This window comes from Tursiops truncatus, chromosome 2 (genome assembly GCF_011762595.2).
Source record: "Tursiops truncatus isolate mTurTru1 chromosome 2, mTurTru1.mat.Y, whole genome shotgun sequence".
In the NCBI taxonomy this organism is placed as follows: Eukaryota; Metazoa; Chordata; class Mammalia; order Artiodactyla; family Delphinidae; genus Tursiops; species Tursiops truncatus.
In genome coordinates this window covers 95,651,550-95,668,807 of record NC_047035.1, presented here as the reverse complement: position 1 = coordinate 95,668,807, position 17,258 = coordinate 95,651,550, and the positions used below count along the sequence as shown (strand labels likewise).

The 17,258-nt window shown below is 45.8% G+C and overlaps 1 protein-coding gene across 1 annotated transcript in view; it reads left to right on the top strand.

Moving 5' to 3' along the window:
• Nucleotides 1-16,237, top strand: part of ONECUT1 (one cut homeobox 1) — a 33,658-nt gene extending 17,421 nt beyond the window's left edge. Inside the window, exon 2 of the mRNA XM_033852612.2 lies at nt 15,356-16,237. Within this exon, the coding sequence (XP_033708503.1) occupies nt 15,356-15,648 (293 nt within the window). The 3' untranslated portion in view covers nt 15,649-16,237. The remainder of the gene's footprint in view (nt 1-15,355) is intronic.
• The last annotated feature ends 1,021 nt before the right edge of the window (nt 16,238-17,258 follow it).

The window sequence follows — 17,258 nt, the reverse complement described above, 5'->3', positions numbered from 1 at the left end:
GGATAAGATTCACACATTCCTTTTTTCCCAATGGTTTCTAATTCAGTTCTGTACTTACCTATTTTGGTGTTCAAGCTGTCTCACATTTGACAGTGGGAGCCCCTTTAATCTGGTTCCTCTGTTCTTGTGACTTGTTTCCATCATTCTTTTCCTCCTCCTTCTCCTCCATCTTTTTTTTCTTTTACTTTCTGGCATCATAATAAGATGTTCCAAGCTCATCTGTTACCTACCCTGTCCCAGCCCTAGAATCTGCCCTTCCTTGATGAGCCCTGGTTTTTTCTGGTGGGGAATGGTATGAGAGACCAAGAAGGCCTGGTCACTAGGTGTGCTCATGGCTAGTAGCATGACTTTGTTTTTTGGCCTCCTCAGAAAAATCCAGGAAAAATATGCATGTATATTTACACACACACACACACACACCACAAATATACATATGCACTCGTACATATATAATATACACGTGCACATAAACATGCTTACATACATATTTTTAAAATCATGAGTTCGCACAAGTACCTCCACATCTAATTGCAATATATCCCCGTAGGATTTCTTCTTGCCTACCCTCATTCCATAATTGTGTGTCCCTTCCTCTACAGTGAGAACCTGGCACTCAATAACATATCCACCCCCCAGCACACACACACACTTACTCATTTGCTCAATCTTAAAATACATCTAAAATAATTTCAAAATTGCTTCAGCCATACCTGTAAAATAAACAAACCTGCTAAAAAATTTTTCTGTAACATTCATTTTCAATTCTTCCCCCATTCATATGCCCCAACATCACTTGGGAACTTGCTAGAAATCCTGCTGATTCAGAAACTCAGGGGAAGAGCCCAGTAATCTGTCTCCGTACAGGCTCTCTAAATGATTCTAAAGCATACTAAAGTTTGAGAAGCACAGCCTGAAATATGCAGAACAGGTTTGTGATATGTGTGTGTGTGTGTGTGTGTGTGTGTGTGTGTGTGTGTGTGTGTGTGTCTTTGTGCCAACATGTTATTATGTAAAATAATACTTTAAAAGATTAAATGTAGCAACCATAAAACAGGTGCAGTGCAGACTAATAACAGTCCTTTTGTCAGCATGCGAGTGGAGGTGTGATGTAAAAGAAGATAAGCCCCCAGTTATTTGTTTCTGTTCCGTTGCCAGCCTGGTGGATAATCAGGAGGAAGAGGGAGGCATGGGTGTGAAGTACCCTCATTTGCCAGAGGGGGTGCTCTCCAGCTCCACAGCAGCCGCCCCTCTGCCCCTTGGCATTAGGAAGTTCTATTAGTTAATGACAGAATCTCCTCCAACTTTATCCTAAATTACCTGGGAAACTTGTTTAAAATGTGTGTTTCTGAATCCCATTCTCTCAGAGAATCTAATTCAGTAGGGATAAGATAGGGTTCCGGAATATACATTTTGAACAAGCCTCCCCGTCATGCTCCCAGGTGATGTTGATGTGTTGAACCCACGCCTTACAATTTCTGCTCTGGACTCTAGACCCTGTTTACTCAGAGTGCCATCCTGGACCAGCAGCTGAGCAGTGAGCAACTGGGAGCTTGTTAAATGTGCAGAATCTCAGGCTCTGCCCAAAGCTGCTGGATCAGAATCTTCATCTTAACAAAATGTCCAAATGACTCAAGTTTGTACACTCAAGTTTGAGAAGCACTAATTTAGAATAGTGGTTCTCAGCCTAGCCTATGTGTTAGAATCACCTGGGGACTCTAAAAGGACTGTGTCTCGAATGTCTCCCCATGTTCTCTGGGGCCACATCTGACTTATTTATCCAACAAGGATGCTGAGTATGCCAAAGAAATAATCCATGGTCTACTCTTACAGAATTCATGGATTCCTAGTGAGAGAGATGGGTAGGTAATAACTAATTATCTGGGGAGCTCTGTGGGCACAGGAGACCACAATTCACCCCAGATGAGAAGGGATGGAGAAGCCTTAATAGAAAATGAAATGCTTGAGCTGGGCCTTGATTACATAGGGACAAGAAAGAGAAGGAAGGACATTCTGGGTGAGGGGACAGCTTGAGCAAAGGAATAGAGGTGTGAACATTCATAATGTATTTAGGACTGACTTCTGAACAGTGTGGCTCAGTGTGGATGGTGGGTGAGCAGTTGTGGGAAGTGAAGTGGAAAAGGTGATTGGGGTCAGAGGGTCAAGGTCCTTGAATATCTTAATGGAGCGGCCAAGAAGGGCTTTCCTCTCAAGCTTACTAGAGACCCTTGTGAAGCCAATTGTATACTACATGTGTCATTGGGAGAACAGCATTTACAATTGACTCTACAGATGACTTTCCAGAAATGCAAACAAGGAAAACCACTAATTTGAAAGTAACTGTGAAAAACGTCTGATGACTTGGCGAAAAGTCAAAATTGTAGGTTATTTTTTAAGGAGTTCCATTTTATAACTTCCAATTGCTGTGAATATTATAAAGTGTTATATATGGCTATTAATTAAAGAAATGGGATCAATAAGCTAAGACTTACAATTCACAATAGGCCTGCATGAGATAATAATGCATAATAAGCATGTAATTCATCAGGTCTGCCATTTGTTTTGACTGTTTTGCAGAATCAACATCATAACCAGGGCATCGATATCACATATTTCCAATTATTATTATTATAGCCCAAACTATTGAGGGGCTCTTTAAGATGAGGGAGACTGATGTGATAAAACCCCAATGGATCAGGCATTAACAGAAGTTTAGGAATTTAAAAATCAGAATTCCTGAGCCAACCTTTCATTAAAGAGCCACATTACCTTTTGCTACTGACTGAAGGAGCAGGTGCGAGGCAGCAGCTTTTCTTCCCACCGGTTCTTCTGAAGCTGCAATGCAGGGAAAGAGCTTCGAGGAGGGAAGGGTCTGGTGGTCATGTCTCTTTTGGTGAGTCTCAAAAAGCTTGGGCCTGTGCCCAGGAAAATGTGTGCATGTGACAGTGAATGGCCAGCAAGAGGATGGATGCAGGTATCACAGGGGTATGAAAATGCATTCATTTAACAGGATTCTCAGTTCACCTTTCTGCTTCATGTTCAGCCTGTACCACAGGGAACACTGAAAAAATGAGAGAAGACAAAGCAGAACTAAGATAGTCTAGAATCACACAAAAAGGGCTGTTTCAGGAGCCATGGAAAGTGAAAGCTGGTGTGATTCTCTGATGTCCTCCCAGTCTGTGCCTGAGGAATACCTGAGCCCCAGCTCCTCCACACCATCACCACCTCCACACCATCACCACCTCCACACCATCACCTCCACACCATCACCACCACCACACCATCGCCTCCTCCACACCATCGCCTCCTCCACACCATCACCACCACCACACCATCGCCTCCTCCACACCATCACCTCCACACCGTCACCTCCACACCATCACCACCACCACACCATCGCCTCCTCCACACCGTCACCTCCACACCATCACCACCACCACACCATTGCCTCCTCCACACCGTCACCTCCACACCATCACCACCACCACACCATCACCTCCTCCACACCGTCACCTCCACACCATCACCACCACCACACCATCACCTCCTCCACACCGTCACCTCCACACCATCACCACCACCACACCATCACCTCCTCCACACCGTCACCTCCACACCATCACCACCACCACACCATCACCTCCTCCACACCATCGCCTCCTCCACACCATCACCTCCACACCATCACCACCACCACACCATCGCCTCCTCCACACCATCGCCTCCTCCACACCATCACCACCACCACACCATCGCCTCCTCCACACCATCGCCTCTTCCACACCATCACCTCCTCCACACCATCGCCTCCTCCACACCATCGCCTCCTCCACACCATCACCTCCACACCATCGCCTTCTCCACACCATCACCTCCACACTGTCACTGGACCCTGCCCTGGCACTTTTCTCAGATCCACCATTTACTATTAGGGTGACCTTGGGCCAATCCCTTAACCTCTGAGCCTCAGGCTGTGCATTTGTAAACAAACGTAAACTTTTTTTTTAACCACCACCACGATTTTATTCTTAAATAAATGCTCAGTCTAAAGCCAGGTTAGGCAGACAGGTGGGTGGAGATCAGAAGAAGTGCAGATCGTGGGCACCTGTGAGCAGTGGGGCTGCCCAGGGAAGCAGCCTACAGCTGTAATAGCACCTGCTTCCCACAGTTGTTGAGTGACATCATAAGGTGATACATGTGTGTGGCTTAGCACAGGGGAAGCAGCTGTACATTTCAGCTGATCCTCTTCCATCCCCCCCAGGCCCAGGCAGCGTCTGCCCTCCTTTGATCATAAAGTCCAGTAGCCCTGCCTCTTGGGCTACAGCTGTGGAGCTGTCCCTAGAGAAGAGAGATTGATGGAAATATGTTATATGCTGTCTCCAGAAGGACTCCAGGCAGCAGATGGGAGGGAAGGCAGGTCACTGTCCTGGACAGCTCAGTTATAGAAGCAAACAGGGTGGGGTTGTGAGAGGTTCGGGCAACTCTTCCAGCCTGTGTGTGATGCAGCAGACCGCTCTTGGCTTTAGCTGCTCCCCATCTTTCCTTCTCCTTTGGGTCAGCTCAGTTTTCTTTTGCTTCCTCTCAGAGCCGATATCCACACGGAGACAGCGTCTAGTGCTCCTCTGTCCCCCTACTGAAACTAGACTCACTCTGGTCCCCCTCCCAGGCCAGCGTGGGTCTTCCGTGCCCTTCCCGGCCTGAGCTCCCTTCATGCAGCCCGATTTCCTGGATGGGCCAACTGCCATCCTTTCAGCCAGAGCCTTCTGGCTGACCACAGGCCTGCTGCCTGGCCGGCTACCTGCTCCTACCCCACGCACTGTGGCTCTGGGTTCCCGGGCTCCCCTCACCAGCTACTCCTGCCCGTGTAACCATCCTAGGGAAAGTTTTCACGATGTGTCCACCATGCTGGCATCTGCCTCCAGGGCACAGTGGAGTTGGAGGTCACCCAATGAGCCAGCTGCGTGCCCATAGGCGAGTCTCCTGACCTCTTTGACATTGTTTCTTCGCCTACAGAAAAAGACATAATACCCATTTCTACCTCACCTGAGTTTTGTGGGGATCACGTGGGAAGGTTTAATGGAGGTGATTTAAGTACCATAAAGCAAGGTACAGGGGTGAGTTCTAGTGATCATTCTTGACTAAGAACGTCTGCTCTTTGCATGTTTTTATTAGGTCTTTCACACTCATGCCCAGATGAGTTTCCATAGGTGCTTGAGCTACCCACAAAGTCACAGATACCAGAAAAGCTAGCTTGTGTCCAGCAGGTTGTATCGGCCCCACCTCCCTCTCCTGGGCATCACCGTTTCCAGATAGTCTGTGCAGGAGTTCCCTTCCCATGTAAAGGCTGCCCGTGGCCATATCAGTTAGAACTCACTAGAGTAGCTTTTCAAATTGTACTTTATACTGTGTTCTCCAAATTTGCTGCTTAAGAGCTGACAAAACAACTGGGGGCCTGGCTTATAAAAATATGCACAGGACAGCACAGTAAGTCAAGGCAAAGCAGATAACACTATGACCCAGCACTCCTGGAGTCTGAGCTCTAATCCTGAAGCTGTGGCAGCCCACCCACTGGCTCTGTGATCTCCACAGGATGGGTGCTGGCCTGTAAAATGGACTTGGGAACCTGCCACGTTCACTTCCATGGTTCCTCCATTCTTGTTTTACTGAAATCTGTTTTATTTGTATGCTTGTTCCTCCACGAACATGTATTGTCTTGTAGAGTTTACTTTGAAAAGCAGTTTCAGCTGTCAAGAGACAGTGTTTGGGGGCTCAGTAGACGTGAACAGCAACCCCCCCCCCTTGTCCCTGCCCCAGTCCAGAAGAGGTTTCCTCTCGGTGGCAAGTGGGAAGTGAGAGCAGAGGGCTCACCCTGTATACACGCCCAGCTACTTCTTTCTTAAATAGTTTTACTAAGAAGTAATTTACATACCATACAATTTACCTATTTAAAGAGTATAAGTCAGTGGTTTTTAATATACGCACAGAGCTGTGCAACCGTCACCACAATCAATTTTAGAACCTTTTTATCACCTCCCCCAAAAGAAACCCCATACCCGTTAGCAGTCCCACCCATTTCCCCCCACTACGTACTCAGCCACAGGCAACCACCAACTGCTTTCTGTCCCTACAGATTTGCCTATTCTGGCCCCGCTGCTTTTTTATCCTTTTTCTCTGTCCCCGAAGCCCCAAGCTCCCTAGAGCTGGGTGTGCAGGAATGTTACTACCAAGTCGGTCAGGAATCTGGGTAGAATTTCAGAGTGTGCTTTTTGCCTTCGCAGTGCACCCTACCTTCCCTGGAGGCACTAGAGCAGCAAAGGAGCTGAGGGCCCTAGCAGCTGCCTGGACCCGCCTCCTCCAAATCCAGGCCGGACCTCCCCTGAGTGACTTGGGACATCACAGGCTTACCTGTTCAAGAGCCCTTGGCCCTGCAGGTTGCAGTTTTCAGCACTGGCACCGGCCTTCAGGGGGAAGACACTGCGTCGCTAGCAGGCCCCTTGAGATGACAGGGCAGTTTCACCATGCCCTGGAATCCCAGCCCTTTCCCTTACTGCTCCCTGGCCCACCTCGCCTCAATCACATTAGGACAGCAGACCCTGGAGCAGTTGTATGGAGGAAGTACACGGCCATAGTGCAAGGACTCTCAGGGTAGAAGCCACATGTGATTGGGGAAGCTGCAGGCATACAGTCTCCTTCCTCAGTCCCTTAGAGTCAGACCACCAAATAAATGTGATTTGAATCACCCAGGCCTGGCTCTGTCTCAGCCCTGCCCGCGCAGGCCTTTCATCCTGCCTCTCTAGGATTCACCGTCCAGACCCTGAGGCCCAAACTGTCCTCTCCTCAGGTTAAATTCCCAAATTTCCTATTAGATTCGATGGCTCACAGAGCTGTTGCTAAAATTAAATAATGTCTCTACAGTGACAGACCCATGGCTTACCATTCATCTGGCTGCATCCCCATCATATTCTAGCAGATACTGTGGCTCCTCGGTCACTTGTCTGTGCATCCACCACACACACACATTTCTCCATATTCCTCTTCAGTATAACTAAGATCAGTGAAATTGTGATTACAGTTTATGAAGTTCAATTTTCGGGTCTTACCTGGTAGTATTGTTTACTAAGCACACAGGTCTTGTTCCCTTTCCTACCTCACCTGCAAGTGTTCCGCCCCAAAAGTCTTCTCTCCCCACTGCCTGCCAGGAGGGAGAAGGAGGTGGTGGCACAGGGATGGCCTTACAAAAGGGGGGAGGGGGCCCGGGAGGGGCCAGCTAGAGTGAACCGTTCAACGCTCACACTTCTCTGAGTGCCCATTTATGACATAGAAATCTGAACTGTACATCTTCCTTCTGGAGTCATGTTGACTTTACATACGTCAAGTCATAGAGCTGCACCTAGAAGGGGTTGTAAGTTATTTAGTCAAGTCCCTTCATTATACAGTTGAGGAAGCTGGACCCAGCCTGGTTAACGGGTTTAACCCAGCCATTCACCTAATTAATGACAGAGCCAGAACCCTAAACTTTTGACAACTAGAGCAGTGTTTTTACAGAACCTTCCTCCCTCATAGACTGGGAATATAACGTACACCCTCATTCTACCTGGACCCTTGGCGTTCCTTCCATAAGGGCATGTTGAAACATACACTACTGCCCCCAGGAAGACAGCCTCTTCTAATCCACAATTCCATCCTATGTGAAGCAGCCAACTCTGGGACAAATATGCCAAGAACCTCAGGAAGCAAGTTAAGCAAATTTTCCTACATTTTTAATGAAAAAGTAGAAACTAGTAAAAATATAGAGTACCTATTGTTTAATGGCTCAGAGTCCTAGGAGGGCAAATGCATAACTGTTCACAGGGTCTGTGGTAGTTGCTGTTGTTATTGTTTTAATCTCTAAAGCTTATGAGGTCGAAACAACTGTGAGGAATGTGAGTTTGTGTTTGATCACCTTCATTCAGGTGAACGTGGATCTGGATTATTTGCAGGACTGGCTGGTGTCCCTGCAGAGCCATTACCTGCTCTTTTTGAGAAGCCATAAGGATGGAGAAGGCGAAATGGAATAGTCAACATAGTGGCTATATATTCTAAAAGACAGAGTAAGGTTACCTTGGAAATTTTTTAACTGAGATAATATTAGACTTTGGAAACCAGGAAAGACACTACAGGGGTGTATTCATTGACTCACAGGGCTTTCAAGCCTGCCGGGGCCTTAGAATACTGCCTGCTCATTGAAAGGATGCAGAAAAACAGATCAAGTCATGTGTCCAAGTTTATACCACAGGCTAGAGACAGAGCAAAGACCTGAGCCTGCTGTGTAAATTCAATGTTTATACTTGCATCTTGACCAAAGAAAAAAGGAAGGATCTGAAAATTAATTTGCAAACATCTAAAACACTTCTTAAGCGTTTATAGTTTTAACAATCACTTCAGCATAGCTTATCTTATTTAACGCTTATTATAATCCTGTGAGGAAGGAAGGCCACTGTCCTCTGTTTTGCAGCTGGGTAAACTCAGGCCCCAGAAGGCGATGGGCTTGCCCAAGATCACACATCTATCAGTGGCCACAGAGCTGGGCCTTGAGCTTGTGTCCTGTGAGCCCAGGTTCATCTAAGAAGTTGTATTGTAAGTCCGTCTGGCTTTATAAATGTCTCCCAGGCCCACATGTCTGTGCCTACTTATTTTTTTTTAATTTGGTACAACAGATCTTTTTTTGGTAATTGTTATTGAACTATAGTTGATGTACAACGTTGTGTTGTTTTCAGGTGTAGAGCAATGTGCCTGCTTGCTCCCAGACAAATTCTTGGCAGACTTTTGCATAGTTCAATCAGCAGTTTAGATGTTGTAATGTGCTTTGTGACGTTAAATCAGGAAAATGAATATAAGTTGATATACAAATGCTTGGCTGACAGCCGATTCTAGGATGTTACTGTATATCATGTTTTATAAAGTGTATTCTAAGACAGGGCTTCTTAAACAGTGAAGGAGTAGTTGTTTGTTTCCAATTTCCATCTGTTCTGGACCAATAGTTTTGATAATACAATAAAAAATGTATTACTAAAACAATAATCAGAATGTTGGAGCAATGTCAAACTGCCACAAAACTTTCTAATTGCTTATTCTCAATTTTCTGATCTTGCCGCAGGTCAGTAACAGTTTACAGACCAACATAGGTCTGGCAACCACATTTTGAGAGACACTGTTCTAAGCAACACCATTCCTGAGAGAAATTCCCTGAATAAAGAGTTGCTTAATCAAATAAGTTTGGGAGACCCAATACGCTAGAAAGTAACAGTGCACATTAGCATATTAAAGGCTCTGAGAAGTCCTGCATTAAAGAAGCTTGCTTAATCATTAATTAACTCAGCATTTCCCAAACTGCCTGACCTTGAAACTCAATATTCATGGAATGCCTTTCAACATCCTGCAGAATTCATATTTCTTGAAATACCCTTGGCTCTGTCCTGCCAACTATGGGCAAAGCATAGACCCCAGTCATGCCTGAGATGAAAGCTTGTCCTTTGCCCACAGCCTGTGCCCAATGCCCACAAAAGCATTGCTTTTTTAAAAAAAAAAATTCTTTATAATCTTTTATTCTTGTAGTGCACAAAATCATTCTCTGCCTTTTACCGTATTCCACGTCTGCTTCTGTCGCCCATATAGTACTGACTGTAGGTGACCTCATTCCCAGAGAAGATCAAAGTCACCTGAGACAGCCCCACTACACTTTGCCACTGCATCCTGCAAACATATCTGCTTGCCCACCTTCATGGAGGTGACTCATGACGGGTCTTCTTCCTCTTCAGTACTACCTTACACGTGCAACAGGAATCTTCTTCCCTTTAATCCAGTTCTATAATAACTATTCTATCTTTAATGAAAACTGTACACCCACACAAAAAAGTATAACTTACCCATAAAACACATGCAATGCTGTTCCCTAAGCAGCAGTTCCTGTTGTCAGACTTTGCTCCCACTCTCTCTCTCTCTCTCCACTGCACACTTGTGTGGACCAGTTGCTGATTTCCTACCTTATAATGGGTAATCTCTACCTTGAAATGAATTCCATGGGAATGCCAAAGCATTGCTCTCATTTATATTCTCTTAACAGGTCTCACAACTATAATTCTGTAGAAGCTTCTAGAAGCATGATTTTATTTCTGTGGGTTGCTTCTCCTGGGCACCTTGTTGAGGTTACCCACTGACTGTCAACAAGCTTTAGTCCACTCTCCATTCTACAGATATCTCTGCTTCCTTATTCAGCCACTCCAACTTCTGCACAAAGTTCTTTCCAGGTAAAACCACACACATTTAGTCACAGACACCCCATCCAGCACCCATATGGGTACTGAGCTCCCCTTATAGCCAGGCATTATGCCAGCCTGCCCTGGAGAGACAGGCTCCTTGCTCCAGGAGAATCCCACTTTCCAGGTTCTAACATTGAGAGCTCGGGTCAGGAACTTCCAAACTGCATTTCCACAACATTAGTATTATATGAGACACTGATAGACAGTCTCTACCAAACAAGGTTCTGGAATTAAATAAATTTGGGAAACAAAATTATATTTGTTAAACACATATTACACTTTCCTTCTTTTTTTTTTTTTTTTTTGCGGTACGCAGGCCTCTCGCTGCTGTGGCCTCTCCCGTTGCGGAGCACAGGCTCCGGACGCGCAGGCTCAGTGGCCATGGCTCACTGGCCCAGCCGCTCCGCGGTATGTGGGATCTTCCCGGACCGGGGCACAAACCCCCGTACCCTGCATCGGCAGGCGGACTATCAACCCCTGCGCCACCAGGGAAGCCCACGTATTACGCATTTTGAGGAAGAGGCTATATAGTAGGTTTTTCTAAATATACTTGGCCTGCAAACCATCTTTTCAAGTAACTCCTATTTGAGGCAATATCAGGCCTCTGATGCCATTTGGGAAAGGGTGGCTCTGGAGTAGCTTCAGCCCACTCAGTCCTGCCAAATGCTAAGGACCACATTGAAGTCATTCAGATACCCTAGTTATGTAGAAAATAGATATCTCTTTGTGATTTCCCTTAGTTCTGCATTTTTTTTTAAAGATTTATTTTGATGTGGACCATTTTTAAAGTCTTTGTTGAATTTGTTACAATATTGCTTCTGTTTTATGTTTTGGCTTTTTGGCTGTGAGGCATATGGGATCTTAGCCCCCCGATCAGGGATCGAACCCTCACCCCTTGCATTGGAAAGCGAAGTCTTAACCACTGGACCACCAGGGAAGTCCCTGTTCTGCCTTTTGAATGATAAATAAGTTGAGTCTGCACCCGATGCTCAGTTATTTATTTTTCCATAGGTATGTGTTCTGTGCAATTTTCCATCTAGGTCCCTAATGACTTCCCAGTCTGTATTCCTAACCCACATCTCTTCCCTGAGCTCCAGGCCCCATATATCCTGCCGTCTGCTGGAAAACCACCTATTGGAGATCTTTAATAGGATGTCCAACACGCATTTCAAATGGATTTGTCCCACATAGAAGTGATTACTGCTCTCATGAAACTCATTTCTCCATCTGCATTCCCTAATGGCCTTATTACTACCATCCAATCAGAAACCTGGGAGATGTTCCGAACTCCAGCCTCCCAGCCAGGTTGTTATTACTGATTCCTCTTGATTCTACCTTCCAAGAAGCTCTTACATTTGCTTCCTATTTTCCATCTTCAACTGCCATTGTCTATCTTGGGGTCCTCGTTACACTGATTTTCTAATTGGCTTCTGTCTTAGGTCAGGTTTTCTGAGAAACAGACTCTGAGGCTTGCATGCAGGAAGGTTATCGAAGAGGGCCATGGAGATTAACCCCTGTAGGGGGAGTGGAGGAAGTAAGACCAGGCAGATGGATTTGAACTTTGATGTAGCTGCAAAAATAGCCTCAATCAATCCTACGGGGTGCTCTGGAACTAGATAACCCTTCAGAGTTGTCCCTACTTGATGCAAGGGTTTGGGGTGGGGGAGCCTTAAACCAACACATCCCTACTTTCTTCAGCCTCCACCATCCATACTCCCATCCCCTACTCCCCCCATCCCCCACTGGGTGTGGCTAGTCCCCCAACTGCACCCCAGGGTGGCATAACCTTTGGCCAAGGGCAATTCCCAGTATGGACCTCAGCTGAGAGCCACCAGCCTCTTCCAGCAGGTACAAGAATGAGTGAGTGCCTTAGTCCTGAAGGGGGTCAGAATGGCATACACAGCGTACTGGTCCTGAATCTTGATGCTTTCCAATTCATCCCCCACACCACCACCAGAGGGGTTTTTCTAAACCCAAATTTAATCACACGACACTCTTACTCAAAACCTTACCTACAAGATAGTTCAAATTTGATCTCTGTCTACCTGTGATGTATGTGCTTCCATGTACTCTTGCCCCACTACCAATCTACTACTACTTATCAGTCCTTCACGAATGCTGTTCCCCCTGCTGGGAATGAGTTTTTCCCACTTTTCTCACTAGCAAACTCCTATTCATCCTTTAGGGCCTAGTGTAAGCACCCCTCTTGTGTGATGCCTTCCTTAATATCCTCAAGCAGAGATAATATCCCATATACTCTTTTCATGCTTTTGCAGTTATTTGCTTACATAACCACTAGACTGACCTCCTTAACAGAAAGGCTTGTGTTATATTCATCTTTGAATGTAAGTGAATGAATCAACCAGCCATGTGTATCAGTATTATATAAAGCTGTGTCTACATGGGCTGACTCAAACTAACTAGGCTTGACTTCAGCCTAGTCAGCTTTTATTTTCAGGGACTTAATCTAGTTGCCCAGTGAAGGCTATGGGTTCCTGGTGGGGAGGGACTGTACTTGGGGACTCTCACCTAGTTTAGTATATATAGCTCAATGCTCTGAGGGAGCTGGGTGTTTAATAAATCTTTCCCATTATGTTGATGCTTTCCATCATGGTGGGCAAAGGGCATAGCCAATGATCTATGGAATGTGTTATAAAAGAAGACCTGACTAGCCTAAAAATCTCTCTTTTATGACTGAGGTCTCCCCTCATGTCCATTCTGAAATTCTTATTCTTATATTTCCTGATATATTGGACCTGTGGTCCCTGGAGTTAGGCAAATGCACTCTGGGGCCTGGGCAAGCTGATGCACCTGTAGAAGAGAATTTCTATATATATTTATGTTATTTTACCCCTTTAAAATTTTCTATATTTTGTGTATGCTTTTTAATTATACTACTGTATAATAATACAGTAGTATAGTAACACATGCATATCATTTATAAAGAAATAATGTAAGGGAATGTAATACTCAAAACATTTTTTACTAAATAGCACATGATTAAAAAAACCTGGAGGGCTTCCCTGGTGGCGCAGTGGTTGAGGGTCCGCCTACCGATTCAGGGGATGCGGGTTCATGCCCCAGTCCGGGAGGATCCCACATGCCGCGGAGCGGCTGGGCCTGTGAGCCATGGCCGCTGAGCCTGCACGTCCGGAGCCTATGCTCCGCAACGGGAGAGGCCACGGCAGTGAGAGGCCCACATACCGCAAAAAAAAAAAAAAACAACCCGAAAACCTGGGGCTTCCCTGGTGGCGCAGTGGTTGAGAGTCCACCTGCCGGTGCAGGGGGCGCGGGTTCGTGCCCCGGTCTGGGAGGGTCCCGCATGCCGCGGAGCGCCTGGGCCCGTGGGCCATGGCCGCTGGGCCTGCGCGTCTGGAGCCTGTGCTCCGCGGCGGGAGAGGCCGCAGCGGTGAGAGGCACGTGTACCGCAAAAAAAAAAAAAACCAAAAACCTGGAGACTCCTAGATTGAACTCCAAAGACTGGAAGCTTCTTCAACCTTTACCCCTTAGCTTTTTAGCTGCTCCGATTGCCTAGCTAATTTGTGCTAACGGGCACCTAAGGCCTTAGGGGAATCCACGATGTGGAGCAACTGGGAATGAAAGGTAGGGGCAGGCTGAAGAGCAGGGCTACCTGGGGAGAGTACAGAGGCTGAATCTAGCCAGAGCTGGTGAACCATCTAAGGAGGAATTGAGAACCTGGGATACAAAAGGACGGGGTGGGGGGTGGGGGTGGAGCAGGAGAGAGCAGTAGGCAGGGCAGCCAGCTGGAGGCGACATGAAAGAGCGACAGTCCCTACCTCCGCCAGGAAGACGCCCTGCCCTGTGTGCCTTTCGCTGTGGTTGGAGCGCACATCAGAGTGTAGCTAGCCAGGTGTGACGGTAGCCACGGCTGCTCCAGCTACACAGGAGAGCTGCGGGACAGGAAGCTGTTTGGAGTTAGGGCATAGTAGCTAACCAGAGCACTGTTCTTACTTGAGTTGCATGGTTATTTGGGGATGACTTGCAGGGATCCATTGATGGTGGAGATTGGGGACGGGGAGTGGGAGGGAGTCATTAGCAATTCAGTGCCCCTTTGGCAGGTGGAATCTAGTGATCTACATTAGGCGAGAAAGAGGAGTACAGCATCTGAGGTGAGGGGACCCTGATCCAGCACCAAACCCTGCGGACGTGAGGACCACCTTGAGATGATGCACCAGAATAGCTCTAGCAGCCTAGAGGCAGCTTCATGATACAGGACCAAAAGGCGTGCGTAGGGAATGGGCCTTCTCAGTGGAGATGAGGTGAGGGAAGAGGGGGACTCCAAGAGTAAGACTCTCGTGAAGAACAAAAGGGAGGCACACGGAGACCCCAAAGGTGAACGAGGCTAATGTCACAGGTTTTGCCCCAGTGTCAAGGAAGTGGGTTTCACCACAGCTCCCCAAGTCCTGGTTCCACTGAAGAATCAGTGGAAAACTGTTTGATGGGCATGGTAGGACACTCTGTACAGAGTTTTCTTACATACAGTTTCTTAGGAAACACAAAAAATCAGAAAGGGAGCAAATGCAATTCCTTTTTATTTGGTTTTTACACCCTCACGTAAGCTCTTAGTATTCCACTAGCAGCAGACCGTAAATCCTTTGAGGGCTACAACCACGTCTAGGTGATAAAACTTTGCATTTGTAAAGCACTTTAGTTAACATTATCTTTTACATATTATTTCATATATGCTTAGCACACTCAGCAAGGTAGATGTTCTTATATCCACTTTACAGATAGTGATATAAAAATTCAAACAATAAGTTCATTTGTCTAAAACCCAACATTCTGCAGATGAGAAATCGAGGCCCAGGTGTCGGTTAATTGATTTACCACCAACAAAATACAGATACTCATCAAAGCCAGGACCCATGCCCAGGACTCACAGAACTCCACCTTCTTCTCACTCCCCATGCTTTTGGTACACTTCCCTCGCAGACCACGATGGTGCTAAAGTCAGAGGTCAGCAGATTTTATGGGCTGTGCCTTTCTACTCTCGATTCTCCCAGGCAGTCTCTTCTAACACCCTCTGTGCTTCTTTGCAGCATGCAAAAGGAAAGAGCAAGAACACGGGAAAGATAGAGGCAACACACCCAAAAAGCCCAGGTTGGTCTTCACAGATGTCCAGCGTCGAACTCTACACGCAATATTCAAGGAAAATAAGCGTCCATCCAAAGAATTGCAAATCACCATTTCCCAGCAGCTGGGGTTGGAGCTGAGCACCGTCAGCAACTTCTTCATGAACGCAAGGAGGAGGAGTCTGGACAAGTGGCAGGACGAGGGCAGCTCCAATTCGGGCAACTCATCTTCTTCATCAAGCACTTGTACCAAAGCATGAAGGAATAACCACGAACTGAAACCTCGGTGGAAAAGCTTTAAATGAAAAAAAAAAATTTTTTAAAGACCAGGACCTCAAGATAGCAGGTTTATACTTAGAAATATTTGAAGAAAAAAAAAAGTGTTATTTATAGTCCAAGGAAACCAAAGACTTAGCTCACCTGCATTCGGACATTGTTTGGAGACACACACTTCAGCCAGGTGGTGACTTGGCAAGAAAAATTACTAGCGGGAAGACACCACTGGATCTTACAGCTTTAGTCCATGATCATCCTCGCTGTGCTTGGCTGTTTCGTGGTTTGGAGCATAGTGATTTTGAGCCATTGAGTGGACATCTTTAAGATCAGACTTTCTCATCCACTCCACTGCGCCACGAAGGTGTATGGTGTCTCAGTACTGTGTGTGGGTATGTGCATGAATATACACACATACACACACACACCACCACCACCTCCACCACCACCACCATCACCACCACCACCTCCACCACCACCAGTGGTTAGGGACTTAGGCAGGGCTGGTCTTCAGGAAGGGTTGTGCTGTAGGAGTGCAACCAACATAGTGTGGGGTTGTCTGAGTTCATTGGCTTAGGAGTGTGATTTTGCTCGTCTAGCCTAGCGTTTGAACCTGCAGGCCCGCGACCTAAATGCAGATTCAAACTCAGCAAAGAAATTTGAATGACACCTAAACCAGTGCATTCTCTTTGTTTGTTAAGGACTGTTCAGATATTTTTTAAGAAATGAAACAAGAGTCCATCCATTAAAAAACAAAATCACCTAGGTACCAAAGAACACAATATTATAGTGCAGGTATTTTATTGCAATGATTTTAATAACCAAAGCTATTTTTACACAAGATACTATGTAAAGTTATACGTATGAACTGATCTAGCTGTAATACACATACCACGTAGAATCATGACTATTATTTATGACTCCTGAAGCATTTGAAATATTACTTTGCAGAACTGGCAAGAAAGAATGTAGCTTCAGGGAAGCAATATCATAACAGAGAGGTCAATGCAGTATACATATACATCCAGATGGCTCCCTCCCTTTCGGGATCCATAAATGTCACTTAAGTAAACATATAGACATGATTCCATGGTCTGTTCATAGCTGAGAAAACCTAGGGATTCTTCTGAAGTAGGACTGATTTGTAAACTCAGAAAACTAAGTTTAACAGGACAGGTAACTAAATTAGAAAATTCGTTCAAAGTAATGCTCTTCAGTAAAAGGCCACTGAATAAAGGACCCCATACTTAGGTTAATTCGACTTAAGTTTGCTTTATGCATTTGACACCAAATACCTATTTGAAATACTTTACAAACACACAAAGTAAGCAGACCAACATTATTATTAAAATGAACTATGCAGTTCATTATATCCTGAAAATATAATCAACTGATTTTATTGCCAACCCCAGACATTTTGTGACTTGGACACCAATAAAAATAGCAAGTGCAACAGAGAAATGGTGGAACTGCATAGAAAAAGCAAGAGCTCTAGTGGAAGACAAGACCTGGGGTTCCATAGGTATTAAGCTATTTATTTCACTAAGCATAGCCTCTAAAGAATACTACATTCTTTCTTGCTACCACATTAAGCTGG